The 12,929-nt window shown below is 54.5% G+C and overlaps 3 protein-coding genes across 3 annotated transcripts; 1 reads left to right on the plus strand and 2 right to left on the minus strand.

Moving 5' to 3' along the window:
* Positions 1-858: 858 nt before the first annotated feature.
* Positions 859-7,548, minus strand: PHACADRAFT_259997 (uncharacterized protein). The gene is made up of 2 exons (XM_007398197.1): positions 7,371-7,548; positions 859-1,068 (listed from the first exon to the last, which is right to left on the minus strand). The coding sequence occupies exons 1-2, from the start codon at positions 7,489-7,491 to the stop codon at positions 980-982; spliced, it is 210 nt and encodes a 69-aa protein (XP_007398259.1). The 5' UTR covers positions 7,492-7,548; the 3' UTR covers positions 859-979.
* A 204-nt stretch (positions 7,549-7,752) lies between these two features.
* Positions 7,753-9,996, minus strand: PHACADRAFT_259998 (uncharacterized protein). The gene has a single exon (XM_007398198.1). The coding sequence runs from the start codon at positions 9,297-9,299 to the stop codon at positions 8,169-8,171; it is 1,131 nt and encodes a 376-aa protein (XP_007398260.1). The 5' UTR covers positions 9,300-9,996; the 3' UTR covers positions 7,753-8,168.
* Positions 9,997-10,174: 178 nt separating this feature from the next.
* Positions 10,175-12,874, plus strand: PHACADRAFT_186206 (uncharacterized protein). The gene is made up of 8 exons (XM_007398199.1): positions 10,175-10,366; positions 10,416-10,604; positions 10,657-10,712; positions 10,774-11,186; positions 11,239-11,499; positions 11,558-11,784; positions 11,839-12,185; positions 12,242-12,874. Exons 1-8 carry the CDS (start codon positions 10,246-10,248, stop codon positions 12,746-12,748), a joined length of 2,121 nt encoding a protein of 706 aa, XP_007398261.1. The 5' UTR covers positions 10,175-10,245; the 3' UTR covers positions 12,749-12,874.
* The last annotated feature ends 55 nt before the right edge of the window (positions 12,875-12,929 follow it).

Here is a 12,929-nt window from a genome sequence, read left to right on the forward strand (position 1 = left end):
GTGCCAGATTCACACAACTGAGCTGTAAGTGGCTCTCAAGAGGTTGTACATACAGAACGCGGGATATGCTTGCTCTAGCTGCTGGAAGAGTGACCCGCTGTACTAAAATACATGGCCAGCGTCAGTGCTACATCAGCAAAATAATCGGTGGCAGGTCAGAGATGGGTTACCAGGCAAGCGCCTAACAGCATGGTGGGCGCTGGCAATGCAAGAACAGGGGATACCAGGCTGATATCGCACTGCAGTTTCAACACGGACCGATATGTCATTGTAAGTCATTTCCCATCCTGTTTTAACTAGACATGACGCGGCCAGCCCACCCAGATCTCCGCTGTGACGTGACGTCATGCGTGCCGCCTTTCGAGAGGTGCTGCTGACCATCACATCTATGTTGACTGGCCAAACGAACAACAAAGTCTCCTTCGACCTCCCCTAAAGTTGCTCTGGTGAGTTTCCTTTTATGTCTTTGTCCATATAAGGCCGTCGAAGGCCATCCGCTTTCCATGCTCCTTCCTTCTGCCCACCACCATGCCCCCGCTCAATAGACAGCCACCCCCGGACGCCATGATCCTCTGAGATCCTTATCCCCACTTCTACTTTCCCCTCGCTCAACAGTGACTCCGCTCCATGCTCACTCAGCGCAGTACGTCCCAAGGTGCGTGAGCAGTAATTTCTCTCGCGTTAGCACTGCAGTTGACTACTCATATGCACGGCAGCCACAGCACCAACTTCCACCTGTCTGCACGGCTATGCAAGAGTCCTGTAATACGGGAGAACAGCGCGAATACACAAGGTCCGTTGATACTGTCCTACCTAAAGCATGCCTCAGACTCAGGCTCTTTTCGTCACTCGCAGACCTTCGCATATGGTACGTGACATGCATATATGCGCTCGATTGCTTATAACTGACATGCATAGGCCTTTGTAAGACATCCTCGCTCACTCAGCAAGCTAAATCTATTTGTATTGTACTTCTACCCTATGGTTTCACTCGCATACTAACGCCATTCTTAGTAGCTGTATATGGCCCACTCTCTCGTGCTCCGGGACCCACACAAAGCCCTCGCAGTAAGCATAGCAGTCTGTGTTGAAGCGCCTAGTGGCTCTGGCTCAGCGTTCCGCCCGGCATGGACTTAAGGTGGACATCTTAGATTAGGCGCTGCTAATACGTAGATAGTGATTGGACAATCATATGTAGTGCTCCCACGCACGGACCCTCTTTATGGCAGGCTTCCCCATTCCAGCGGACTTTCAATTTTGCTTCCTTTTAGTATATAAGGACTCCTCTCGCATCCCCACTCTGTGTGCTCTTTCCCTTCGCACTCAGAGTAAGTCCCTTCGTCGCCCTTGTGCAGTATGCACTTATGCTTACGCCCTGTATAGCTAATCCCCCGTGTGTATTAGGTTAGATCTATACAGCGTGCTCTTTCCCTTCGCACTCAGACTAATCCCCCGTGTGTATTAGATCGTGCCCGCGTGCCACTCGCCAGTTCGCGCTCGCGCAGCCCAGTCGTCGTATCACGACAATAGGTTATGAGCCCCGGCTTGTAACTGGCCCCCATCTACCCTCCGTCCCTCACGAGTCTTCACTCGGAGAGATCCGGCACCAGCCGCACATTAGCTCCATAACACCTCAGGGTCTTTACCCCAAGTGTTACTCCACATCGCAACACGGACACTAGAGTTCCTCTAGTGCATGTCTAGTCCATCTGCATCACGCCCATCTTCACCAACTGCACCGACACCTGCACCTGCACCTGCACCGGCACCCCGTCCTACACGTCGCACTCCCGCTGCTCCCACTACACCCTCTCAATCCGCGTCCACCGCACCTCGCCGCACGACAACCATGTCCTCCGCCTCCGCATTCGCATCAGCCACCAGTCCGCCGTCGATGAAGCTCGACGCGATCGGGAAGCTCAAAGGTTCCAGCGACTACCCACGCTGGTCCCTGATGATGCAGCAGTACTTCATTGCTGCACGCGCATGGAAGGTCGTCGACGGCACCGAGAGAGCCCCTGTTCCAAGCAGCTCCGTCTCCGCTGCGGACATCGAAGCATGGGAAACGACAAACGCATACGCGAGGTTCTACATCCTCAGCACGCTCGGCGACGAGCTCCTGCACCTCGCGAACCCAGTAGACATCACAGCCGCTGCGCTGTGGAAGAAGCTGAAGGACAACTACGCCGCCTCCACCACCATGTCGGCATTCGTCAAGTTCCGCGCGTACTTCTCGCACGCGATCACGGACAGCGATGACCTCGCTGCCCAACTCGACGAACGCGCCTGACTCTGGCAAGAGGTCAGTGCCTCCGGGATCCTCCAAACCCCGGAGCTCCTGCAGATATTTGGCCTGCTCACGGCCCTCCCCGACTCGTTCAACAACGTCGTGGAGCCCATCCTCGCAGTCATCAAGCCCGCCGACTTGAAGCTCGACGACATTCGCAACCGTCTTCTCGACGAAGCGAAACGTCGCAGCTCCTCCACCAATGTTGCCGCCTTCCACGCACCGAAGGCGTCTACCTCAGGCAAAGCCAAAGCAGGCAAACCTGACGGCAAGAAGGGCAAGTGCAACTTCTGCCACTACAAAGGCCACTACGAGCAGGACTGCAGAAAGAAAAAGGCCGCCGCCGAAGAGGCGCGAAAGGGCAGCAATGGCAAAGCCCAGGACGGTAAAAGTAATCCATCCGGTAGTAGTACTGGTCACGCATCTGTACATGTAGTCATCGCCGAAGGAGCCGCTGCTCCTGAGGCCGAAATTCACTCCGCTTCCTGGTATCTCCACGGTGTGAAACGCTGGATGTTAGACTCCGGTTGCACACGACACATTACAAACGACCTGAACGACTTCGCTGAGTACACCGCATTCGCGTCGCCTACATACGCAACACTAGCAGACAAAGCGAAAACGCAAGTAAGCACGCTCGGTTCAGGAGTTGTCGAGGGCACTACGCTCGTCGATAACAAACCAGTAAACATCAGGCTAGAGAACGTTCTCTACAGCCCTGCAATGTCCGGACGGCTAATATCCGTCTCATGCATCGAAGACAAAGGCTTCGATCTCGTCTTTGGGAAAGGACGAGCCCAAATCAAGCGTGGTAACACCACGTTTGGCATAGGCACTAAGTCCCGTGGTCAGTATTGGTTGGACCTTACTCCACCTCCACCATCTGTCGCGGTCTCCACGCACAATGCCACTTCGCTCGACGTTATCCATCACCGGTTTGGTCACCTGAATTGGGAGGCAGTACGCAAGCTCGCCGCTGCTGATTCCTCTCCGGTCAAAGGCCTCATCGCCGCCGATATGGACAAACCTTCGCATCCCTGCGAAGGCTGCGTCTTGGGCAAAGCACACAGGCGTACATTCCCCACGTCGTCCACCTCACGCGCCAACAAACCCTTCGACCTCATACACTCTGACCTCGACGGACCTATGTCGGTGGTGTCCCTCACAGGCCACCGATACTTCGCCACCTTCATCGACGACTGCTCCGACGTCACATGGGTCTACTATCTACGAACAAAGGATGAGTTCCTCTCCGCGTTCAAAGACTTCGTAGCCCTCGTCGCGCGACAGTTCGATACGGTCATCAAGGTTTTTCGGTCAGATCGAGGGGGTGAATACCAGTCCAACGAGTTCATCAACTTGTTGAAGAAATCTGGGATCATCCACGAGCGCACGATACCCGGTACCCCACAGCAAAACGGCAAAGCTGAGCGCATGAACCGCACGCTCGTAGAAGCCGCCAAGTCAATGCTACAAACCGCCGGGTTATCACACGGATTCTGGGAAGAAGCTGTTCGCACAGCTGTGCACGTACGCAACAGAGGCCCTAAGAAAGCCATTGCATGGCGTACGCCCCTGGAACGACTCACTGGCACCACACCGGACGTGTCCCACTTCCGAGTCTTCGGTTGCCAGGCCTATCGCCATATACCCGGGGATAAACGCAAGAAACTCGACGCTAACGCTGAGAGCCTAGTGTTTATCGGCTACGAGACGAATTCTAAAGGTTATCGTCTATGGGATAAACGTAGCAGAAAGATCACCACGAGTACTGATGTGATATTCGACGAGTCGATCTTCCCCAATAAACTCCTACCCTCACCGTCCTCGACACAACCGACCGGATCTACATCCACGCTGCCGTCATCTGTCGAACTCGAACTACCACCCCTTAACACGCCACCGGCTCCTACGCAGCCGCCACAGCCTGTACCACCTCCTACTCAACCCATCACACCAAAACCGCCTACAGCATTCCAAATACCACGCCTTACACCTCGAACAGAGTTGTATCCAGCTCCGCCAATCCCGCCAAGTGCACCGGTCAAGCCTGAATTCAAAGGCAAGGCCAAAGCCTCACCATCTCGCGTCGTCGCCCCTCCGCCACTCCAGCCAAATCCCAACACTACCTCGTGGGATTACAATCCCTTTACTAACCCTGAGCATGTCACGACGTCGTCAGACGTCCGCCGCGGTACCCGCGAGCGTAAAGCAACTCAGAAATGGACGAGTATTTGGCTCGGAGCGACCGAAGCAGACATCGAGGAAGCACTGAACACAGGCAAGGAACCGGGCGACATCGCTGCGATCGTAGGCGACTCCTCCATCGCTGGAGAGCCGCGAACCTACAAACAAGCAGCTGATGCACCGGACTCAGCGGAGTGGATGACTGCCATGCAGGCCGAAGTCACTGGCCTTCTGGAACAAGGCACCTGGGAACTTGTCGACCTACCAAAGGGTCGCAAGGCGATCAAGTGCAAATGGGTATACGTTGTCAAACGCAACGAGAACGGAGAAGTGGATCGCTACAAGGCAAGGCTCGTAGCTAAGGGGTTCACGCAAGTTCAAGGCATCGACTACAAAGACACCTTCGCTCCCGTCGCCCATCTGGAATCCTGGCGATACCTCATCGCCCTAGCGACTATCCAGGACTGGGAAATCCATCAGATCGACTTCGATAGAGCATATCTGAATGGAGAACTCGACGAGGAGCTCTACATGGAGCAATCTGAAGGTTTCGTAACGGATGCAGGCAAAGTATGCCGCCTGCGGAAAGCAATATACGGGTTAAAGCAAGCAGGACGAACATGGTTCCTCACGCTCAAAGCCTGCCTCGAGGACATTGGATTCGCATGCCACGACGCCGGCAACGTATCCATCTTCATTCGCCGTCAACAAGGGGGATCCACTCAAATTTTAGTGGTTTACGTTGACGACCTAACTATGATGGGAAACAGCCTCGATCTCATCCAACAAACGAAAGAGGCATTGAAGGAAAGGTTCCAACTCAAGGACCTTGGCGAACTCAAGTACTACCTCGGCATTCGTGTCACGAGGGATAGGGGGAGTCGAGCTACATACCTCGACCAGGAAACGTACATCGAGTCCGTTCTCAAATGATTCGGATACGAAGACTGCAACCCCGCATCCACACCACTCGGCACTGACATCGTACTCGAGAAGAACGAGGAAGACCCCGCGGACTGTCCACAAGACCGCATCAAGCTCTACCGCTCACTTCTCGGCTCACTCATGTACACCATGCTCGGGACTCGCCCCGACATCGGCTTCGCCGTCGCCCGACTTTGCCAATACCAGGCAAACCCTTCACCGAAACACGTAGCTGCCGCCTATCGTGTTCTCAAGTACCTCCGCGGCACCTCCAACTATCGACTCCGTCTAGGTCAGAACGACGAGACCGATAGCTGTTTGCTCGGTTACACCGACGCAGACTTTGCAAACGACAAGGACAACTCCGTCTCAACATCCGGCTGGGTTTACAAACTCGGTAGAGGCGCGACCAGTTGGTCTTCTCGCAAGCAACGCTCTGTGGCTCGAGACACCTTCGACGCAGAGTACTTCGCAGCCGACGAAGCAGTCCGACATTTACAGTGGCTCGAAATCTTTGCTGAGTATATCAAACACCCACTCACGAAGCCTGTCCCTCTCCACTGCGACAACAAATCTGTCGTTGATGCTGCCCAGTCACCCAACGTCAAGCATCGCACAAAACACACCCGCGTCAAAGCTCACGCTGTTCACGAGCAATTCGAAGCAGGTCTGATCGAACTCGTTAGGATTCCCGGTGTCGACAATCCTGATGTGGACTTGCGTCGACACACCACGAGGGATACTGCGTGGATCTAATCAGAAGGCGGCGCCGACGAGGTCTGGCGACTAATGCGTTAGCTTGTTCAGCTAACCCAATAAACCAAGTTATATTAGCAACTGTACTACGATACAAATGAAGGCTTACCTAGCCCAATAAACCAAGAGGTTGAGATGGGGCTAGGTAGCGACGAAGGGAGTCCTTATATACTAGTCAGGGTGCGCACGGACCAGGCATTACATAAGCGACTGGTGCTGCGGCTGTTGCTAGTGTTTAGGGGACGAGGGTCGGCGTGTCATATCGTATGACGTTGTCGGGCCGACGGAGATAGGATGTCCGTTGCCGATCGGACTCGGAGATGGGCGGGAGCCGGTGTGTCATATCGTATGACGTTGTCGGGCCGTCGGGGATCGGATGTCCGATGGAGATCGGGGTGCGGCTGTTACCGAGGAAGCGTGATGCGGCGACGGGGCGGCGGCGATGCAGGCGCGGTTGATGCGCTGATGCGTGCCCATCGGTGATGCGTTCTAGAGGTGTTAGCGCGCGGCTAGGACTTGTAAACTGGCGCCGATGCGCCGACGACGTTTGGAGGGTCGTATAAACGTGGAATAAATCGGAGAAAAATGGGAATAAAATAGGAGGCCGGGGCTACGCCCACGACAAATCCGGCTGATATTCTCACAAAGCCTTTACCGGCTGAGGTACACAACCGTCACACCCAGTCTCTTGGCCTCGTTCCGTATCGCCTCGCCAAGGGGGAGTGTTGAAGTGCCTAGTGGCTCTGGCTCGGCGTTCCGCCCGGCATGGACTTAAGGTGGACATCTTAGATTAGGCGCTGCTAATACGTAGATAGTGATTGGACAATCATATGTAGTGCTCCCACGCACGGACCCTCTTTATGGCAGGCTTCCCCATTCCAGCGGACTTTCAATTTTGCTTCCTTTTAGTATATAAGGACTCCTCTCGCATCCCCACTCTGTGTGCTCTTTCCCTTCGCACTCAGAGTAAGTCCCTTCGTCGCCCTTGCGCAGTATGCACTTATGCTTACGCCCTGTATAGCTAATCCCCCGTGTGTATTAGGTTAGATCTATACAGCGTGCTCTTTCCCTTCGCACTCAGACTAATCCCCCGTGTGTATTAGATCGTGCCCGCGTGCCACTCGCCAGTTCGCGCTCGCGCAGCCCAGTTGTCGTATCACGACAATAGTCTGCAGGTAGTTTCGTACATGAGAACTTATGCACACGACTCATTCAGGGTTCGCTTTATGCACGCTGTGCGCCAACTGTGTAGCCGTTGCGCCGGGAGCCGCTTGTTGGCTGATATCATGTTTGCATGCGACGCGACTCAGAGGGCATTCTCGTCTCGATACTGCCATTTTATGCAATACATATACTTTGTATTCTATAAACCTCCATGAATATATTTCTCGCCGCTCCTAATTTCGATGTGCAAATCAGTCCCGAATATTTTTGAATATCCAACGAATTGTTGCGAGCGCTCAGGCAAGCGCCGCCAGCCTGGCGCTCCCTGGTAATGCATTACCAACCTTACCCGAATGGTAAAGGTCCTCAGACTGGTAAGCTTTAGTTATCATACAGCCTATTCTCATAATGATTACCTTTATAAGTGAGATTAGCTTTGCCAGGGCTGTTCAGGCTAGGTAAGTTGCCGATTTTTTTGCTGATGTACAGCACGCTTCTCTAGGGCACACGAGGAAGTCATCTAACCTGCCGTTCATGGCCACGGTGTGGTATCGAGGAGTGTCACCAGCGCAAGTGCAGATAGCAGCGACTCCAAGAACGAAATTTAATGATTTATACAGCACATCAAGAACCAAGATGACACATTCACACCTTTCCGAGATCCCACTCGCGCGTATATACGACCCCACATACGGTATAATACTCATACAACATACACATTTTCCCTCGCCATCTTATAGTTCGCGTCTAGATTACGATAATATTCAATGCGTGCGAGCCGCACCCGCGCTTCGTCCTGCGACGGCGGGTCAGACGGACAACAGCAGCAACGGATACACGCCGAGGAGCCTCAGGCGTGCGGACGGGGGACACGTACCGAGTCCTCCTCGCCGACCTTCCGCAGGCCGGCGTGCTCCCTCCCTTTGCCTTTCGCCTTCGCAGACCTGCGCGTTGACGCGGGCTTGGACGAGGCCGGCTTCGCGCGCGATCTCACAGGACTCGGATCACCGGACTTGCGCAGGTGTGGTGGCGGACGCGAGATTACGACCTCGACGCGCATCCGTTTTACAGGGTGCGACTGATGAGTTGCGCGTGCTGGAGCCTTGCGCTTGCGCGTCGCAAGCGGGGACGAGCTCTCGCCGCCACCGCCGCCACTCTCGCTACCACTCCCTGCTTCGCTCTCCTGCGGCGAGCTCGCCTTTTTGCGTGGGCGTCCTCTGCTGCGCGGCTGAGATGTCTCGGTTATGGCCGCCGTGCCGTTGGCTCGCCGACGAACTGTGCGTTTGGGAAGCAGCTTCTCGAGTTTCTGCGAGATCATCATCGGGTCTTGCACCTCTTCTTCCTCTTCCTCCTGTGCCTTCACCTTTCCTTTCATTTTCCCCAGCTGCGCGCTCTTCTTCGTCGCTTCCTTCACCCTTTTCTCTTTCGGCACTTCAGGCGGGGGCATAGGGCGCATCGGCTTCACCGACGAGGGTTGCACCGGAACCTTCCTCGCACTTGGAAGTGGTGTGGACGCCGGTGTCGAGCTAGCGAAGGCACGAGCAGCGATAAGTCTCCCCATCTCCTTCTTCTTTGTTGTTGAGCCGGCCACAGGTAGCGTACGGGTGACAGTGAGTGGCTTGACAGGCGACGGGCTAGAGAGTGGCGAGTCCACAAGACTGCGATCGCAGGGAGTAGCTTCCCGCGAGGAAAACGGCGACGCCAGCGGAAGGATATTTGCGACATGGCGAGGATGTGGGGTACTGAGTGGGTCGTACGCCTCTTCGCTCTCAGATGGTAAGACTGGGTCGAGAGCGGGCGCAGTGTCCAATGTTTCTGGCTCTTCGGGTAGGTAAAGATCTGGGTTGGGGTTAAGATACATGTCCTCGAGGTCGTCGTTCGGATGGTATGGTGTGGGTGGGCGGGAATGCGCTGGTTCCGACGGAGACCCTGCGGTGGCGAGTACGCTGAACGGCACGCGAGAGTGAGTGTTCTCCTTCATTTTGCTTGCTGACGAGGGTGCTGGAACCGCAAACCCCGCACTCCGACGCCGATGCTCTCTTTCTAGCTCCCTCTGTATCTTGAACCGTCGCTCAAGCGCAGAGAAGCCAAATGGGTCGTCCGACGAAGGAGACTTCGCGTATTGGACTTCGAGAAGCTCGTCCTCGCGGGCACTCCCGTCCAGCCTAGCAACGTTCTCGTCTTCGACAAAATCATTCTCCCCGTCCGCATTGCCGTCCTCATGTTCTGGCTTGGGTGGTGGACGGTTCTCCGCCTCTTCATCGAAGGAAGACATGGATGGCGGAGATGATGGTGGAAGAGGAGAGAACACCTCCTTTCGGATCGGTGCCGCAGGTTGCCTCGCAGTACGAGTGACTCGTGTGCCATGTTCCGGGGACCTAGTTTGTTTCGCCGGCCCCGTACGAGCGAAAACAGGGGATTCGGGTGTGGGCAAAACAGAGAGCTGCGGCAGCTCATCGTCCTCGTCGACGGCTTTCAAGTCTAGTGCGGGGACGCGCCCGGCAGTGCCGAGCCACTTGTCCTTGAACTTGCCCGTGCTCCTCACGGACCTCTTCGACTGCGGGGTATTCCCAGGTGTGACGTCCTTCAAAACTTTACGGTTTCGTGTCCGCATCTGTATAGTTGCAGCAGGTTGAAATCTGAGTGTGGCGTATGTAGGCAACGGAGGCGAGCGTTGGAGACAGGCGATGAAATCGCGACCACTTCACCTGCGAATTGTCACGTAACCTGTGACGTAATGCCATTCAACGTGACGACTGTCAAGCGTGACATATCACGTGAGTAAATTGAGATCGCCGCTTAGCGCTCTCAGAATTTCGCGAAGCGCCCATTTCATTGGAACAGGCTCGAAGTCTATTACTCGGCTCTCCGGACATACCCACCCACAACAGCCCTCATAGCACCAGAATAACTCGAGATAAAGGAACATGGAGCCAGATATTCTCGCTTCTGACGACTCCGAGACCGAGGAAGTCCACAAGCTCACCATTAATGAGCACTACGCGAAAGCGTTCGAGTACAGAAAAGAGAGAGAGGAGCTTCAAAGGCGTGCGCACATCTTCTCGTAGCAATCTACACGGTATTTACATCTTTAAAGTTAAGGATAAGTATGGGTCCGATGTAGACGAGGATGAGGATGAAGAGGAAGACTCGGAGGAAGCAGAGTCCGAAGATGAAGATGGCGAGGAGTTGACTCCTGCTGTCGACGCGGCCATCTTGCGCACGCTCGCTAGGATAAAACGCAAGGACCCCTCTATCTACCAGGCTGACAATGACGTATTTGAAGGTATGTCCATACGCCTGCTATAGAGTGATGCAACGACGAAGCATTCGTCCAGAGGAGGTCAAGAAGACAGGCAAAGCGAAAATCATCTCCCGAGGTCTCAAGGACAAGGTATGTCTTCTGACTTGCTGTTAGCATTGCATATGCAAAATGAACCTCTTGCGTCTTATAGTCGAAGCCTTTAACCATCAAGCAGCAGAACCTCGAAGCTGCTCTACGACCCGACTCACGCTCTCCGTCGCCCGAGCCCATGACTCACGTCAAGGAACAAAAAGCCCTGCGCAGCGAGACAATTGCAGCTTTCCATACTGCTGTTAAGGACGCAGACTCTGAAGACGACCTGCTCGTACCTCGCGAGAAGACCAAGGACGAGCTCGAGCGCGAAGAGGAAGAATACCAGGAGTACCTCAAGCGCGAGGTTGGCACGGACTTGAAGGAACTCATCACTCTAGATGAGGAAATGAGCGCATTCATTGCTGATGTTGAGATGGAGGAGAGCAAGGAGAGCAAGAAGGCGAAGAAAGAGAAGAAGGTCAAGAAGGAGAAGAGTGTAAAAAGGGAAGAGGACCAGGAGTTCCTGATGAAGTATGACCCATATGCCTTGACTCTCGAAATCTGACTAGACCCTCTTGTGCAGCTACATCTTAGGACGCGGCTGGATTGACCGCTCCACGAAACGTCTCCCCACCTACAAGGAGATTACAGAGTCTAAGAGCAAGGTGGACAAGGGCAAGGCTCGTGCAGATACTCCCAAGAATGTAGACGAAGAGACGTCTGATCAACAACAATTCGAGTCCGAAGCTGACGGCGAAGGCATGAACAAAGATCTTGATGACGACGAGTTCGATGAAGTCGCAGATCGCTTCGAAAGCTCATATAACTTCCGCTTCGAGGAGCCGTACGCCGCGCAATCTTCAATTTACGTCGTTATATACTAATCACGTACCTTCTTCCAGCGGTGCGGATCAGATCCCAAGATATCCTCGTACCCTGGCGTCGACTGTCCGGAGAGAAGAGAGTAGTCGTAAGGCGGAGCGAGAACGACGGAAGACACGTAAGGAAGAGGAACTCTTGAAGAAGCGAGAAGAGGTGAAGCGATTGAAAGCCCTGAAGATGAAGGAGATTAGGTCGAAATTGGAGAGGATAGGAGAGGAGGGTGGGAAGAAGCTGGATGAGACGGAAGGTAAGTCTTGCGCATGTGCGCCTCCCGGCAGCCGATGCTAATTGTTCGTGGCAGGGCTACAAAAGCTCGACCTCGACAGCGACTGGGACCCTGACAAGCACTACAAGCAAATGTCCAAACTCTACGGTCTCGACGATGATGGTGACATTGACGGGGAAAAGCCAGCATGGGACAACGATATCGACATCACGGACATCGTTCCCGAGGACTCGTCCAGCAAGAAAAAGAAAAAGAAGAAAAAGAAGAAAGACGAGCCAGAGGTCGAAGACGGCGTTGACATTGGTGAGATGGACGCAGATGTTGTCAGGGATGACGAGGAGTGGGATGGAACCGAAGAGATGCGGAAGCGCAAGCTCGACGAGTACATGGACGAGCTGTACGAGCTTGAATTCAACGACGTGGTATGCGCTCTTCCTTTATTGCGTAACGTCAGTCCGGCTCACAATTTCTCGCGCAGGTGGCGGGCATGCCTACACGCTTCAAGTACGCTAAAGTCCAGTCGCAGGCCTTCGCCCTATCGCCTGTCGAGATCCTGCTCGCGACGGACGCGGAGCTCAATCAGTACATGGGCCTAAAGAAACTTGCGCCGTACCGCAAGGATGGCGGCGCGTGGGACAAGAACCGGGCCGCGCGACTCAAGGAGCTCAAAGAGACGATCCTCCAGCGAGATGCCGCGCTTGCTGCGAGCGGGGACTTCGCGAAAATCCTCCCCGAGATGCCTGCAAAGAAACGCAAGGGCAAGAAAGAGCGTATGCGCGAGAAGGCGACAGCAGTGCTTAACGTGAACCTGGAGGAGGGCGCTGAGGAGCAGAGGCAGGAGAAGCAGGAGGGCGGGAACAAGCGGAAAGCGGCCGATGAAAAACTTGCATATGACGAGACGACAGGGACAACGGACGAGTCATTGTCGAAACGAAAGCGACGACGACGGCATAAGAAGACGGTTCAGGAGTCACGAGATGCTTGAGATCAGATCAGTCCTTACTGCTTGGCTGCATATATCTCAATAATCATCCCATACATTTCGTCTAGCGTGCCGAGGGCTCCGCTTTTGCACAGAAAATATCCTTACATGAAGGGCGCGAGTTAGTCGACATTCATAGCTGCCGGGTGCAGGTTCGGGAAGCCCGAATAGGCAGGCCATGTCA

Source organism: Phanerochaete carnosa (assembly GCF_000300595.1).
Source record: "Phanerochaete carnosa HHB-10118-sp unplaced genomic scaffold PHACAscaffold_7, whole genome shotgun sequence".
In the NCBI taxonomy this organism is placed as follows: domain Eukaryota; kingdom Fungi; phylum Basidiomycota; class Agaricomycetes; order Polyporales; family Phanerochaetaceae; genus Phanerochaete; species Phanerochaete carnosa.

Coding starts and splice junctions, on each gene's coding strand:
- PHACADRAFT_186206 (XM_007398199.1), top strand. CDS start 10,246: ATGGAGCCAGATATTCTCGCTTCTGACGACTCCGAGACCGAGGAAGTC. Junction 11,500..11,557: donor AACTTCCGCTTCGAGGAGCC/GTACGCCGCGCA, acceptor ACCTTCTTCCAG/CGGTGCGGATCAGATCCCAA. Junction 12,186..12,241: donor AGCTTGAATTCAACGACGTG/GTATGCGCTCTT, acceptor TTTCTCGCGCAG/GTGGCGGGCATGCCTACACG.
- PHACADRAFT_259997 (XM_007398197.1), bottom strand. CDS start 7,491: ATGGCAGTATCGAGACGAGAATGCCCTCTGAGTCGCGTCGCATGCAAA. Junction 1,069..7,370: donor CAGCGTGCATAAAGCGAACC/CTGAATGAGTCG, acceptor TGCTATGCTTAC/TGCGAGGGCTTTGTGTGGGT.
- PHACADRAFT_259998 (XM_007398198.1), bottom strand. CDS start 9,299: ATGAAGGAGAACACTCACTCTCGCGTGCCGTTCAGCGTACTCGCCACC.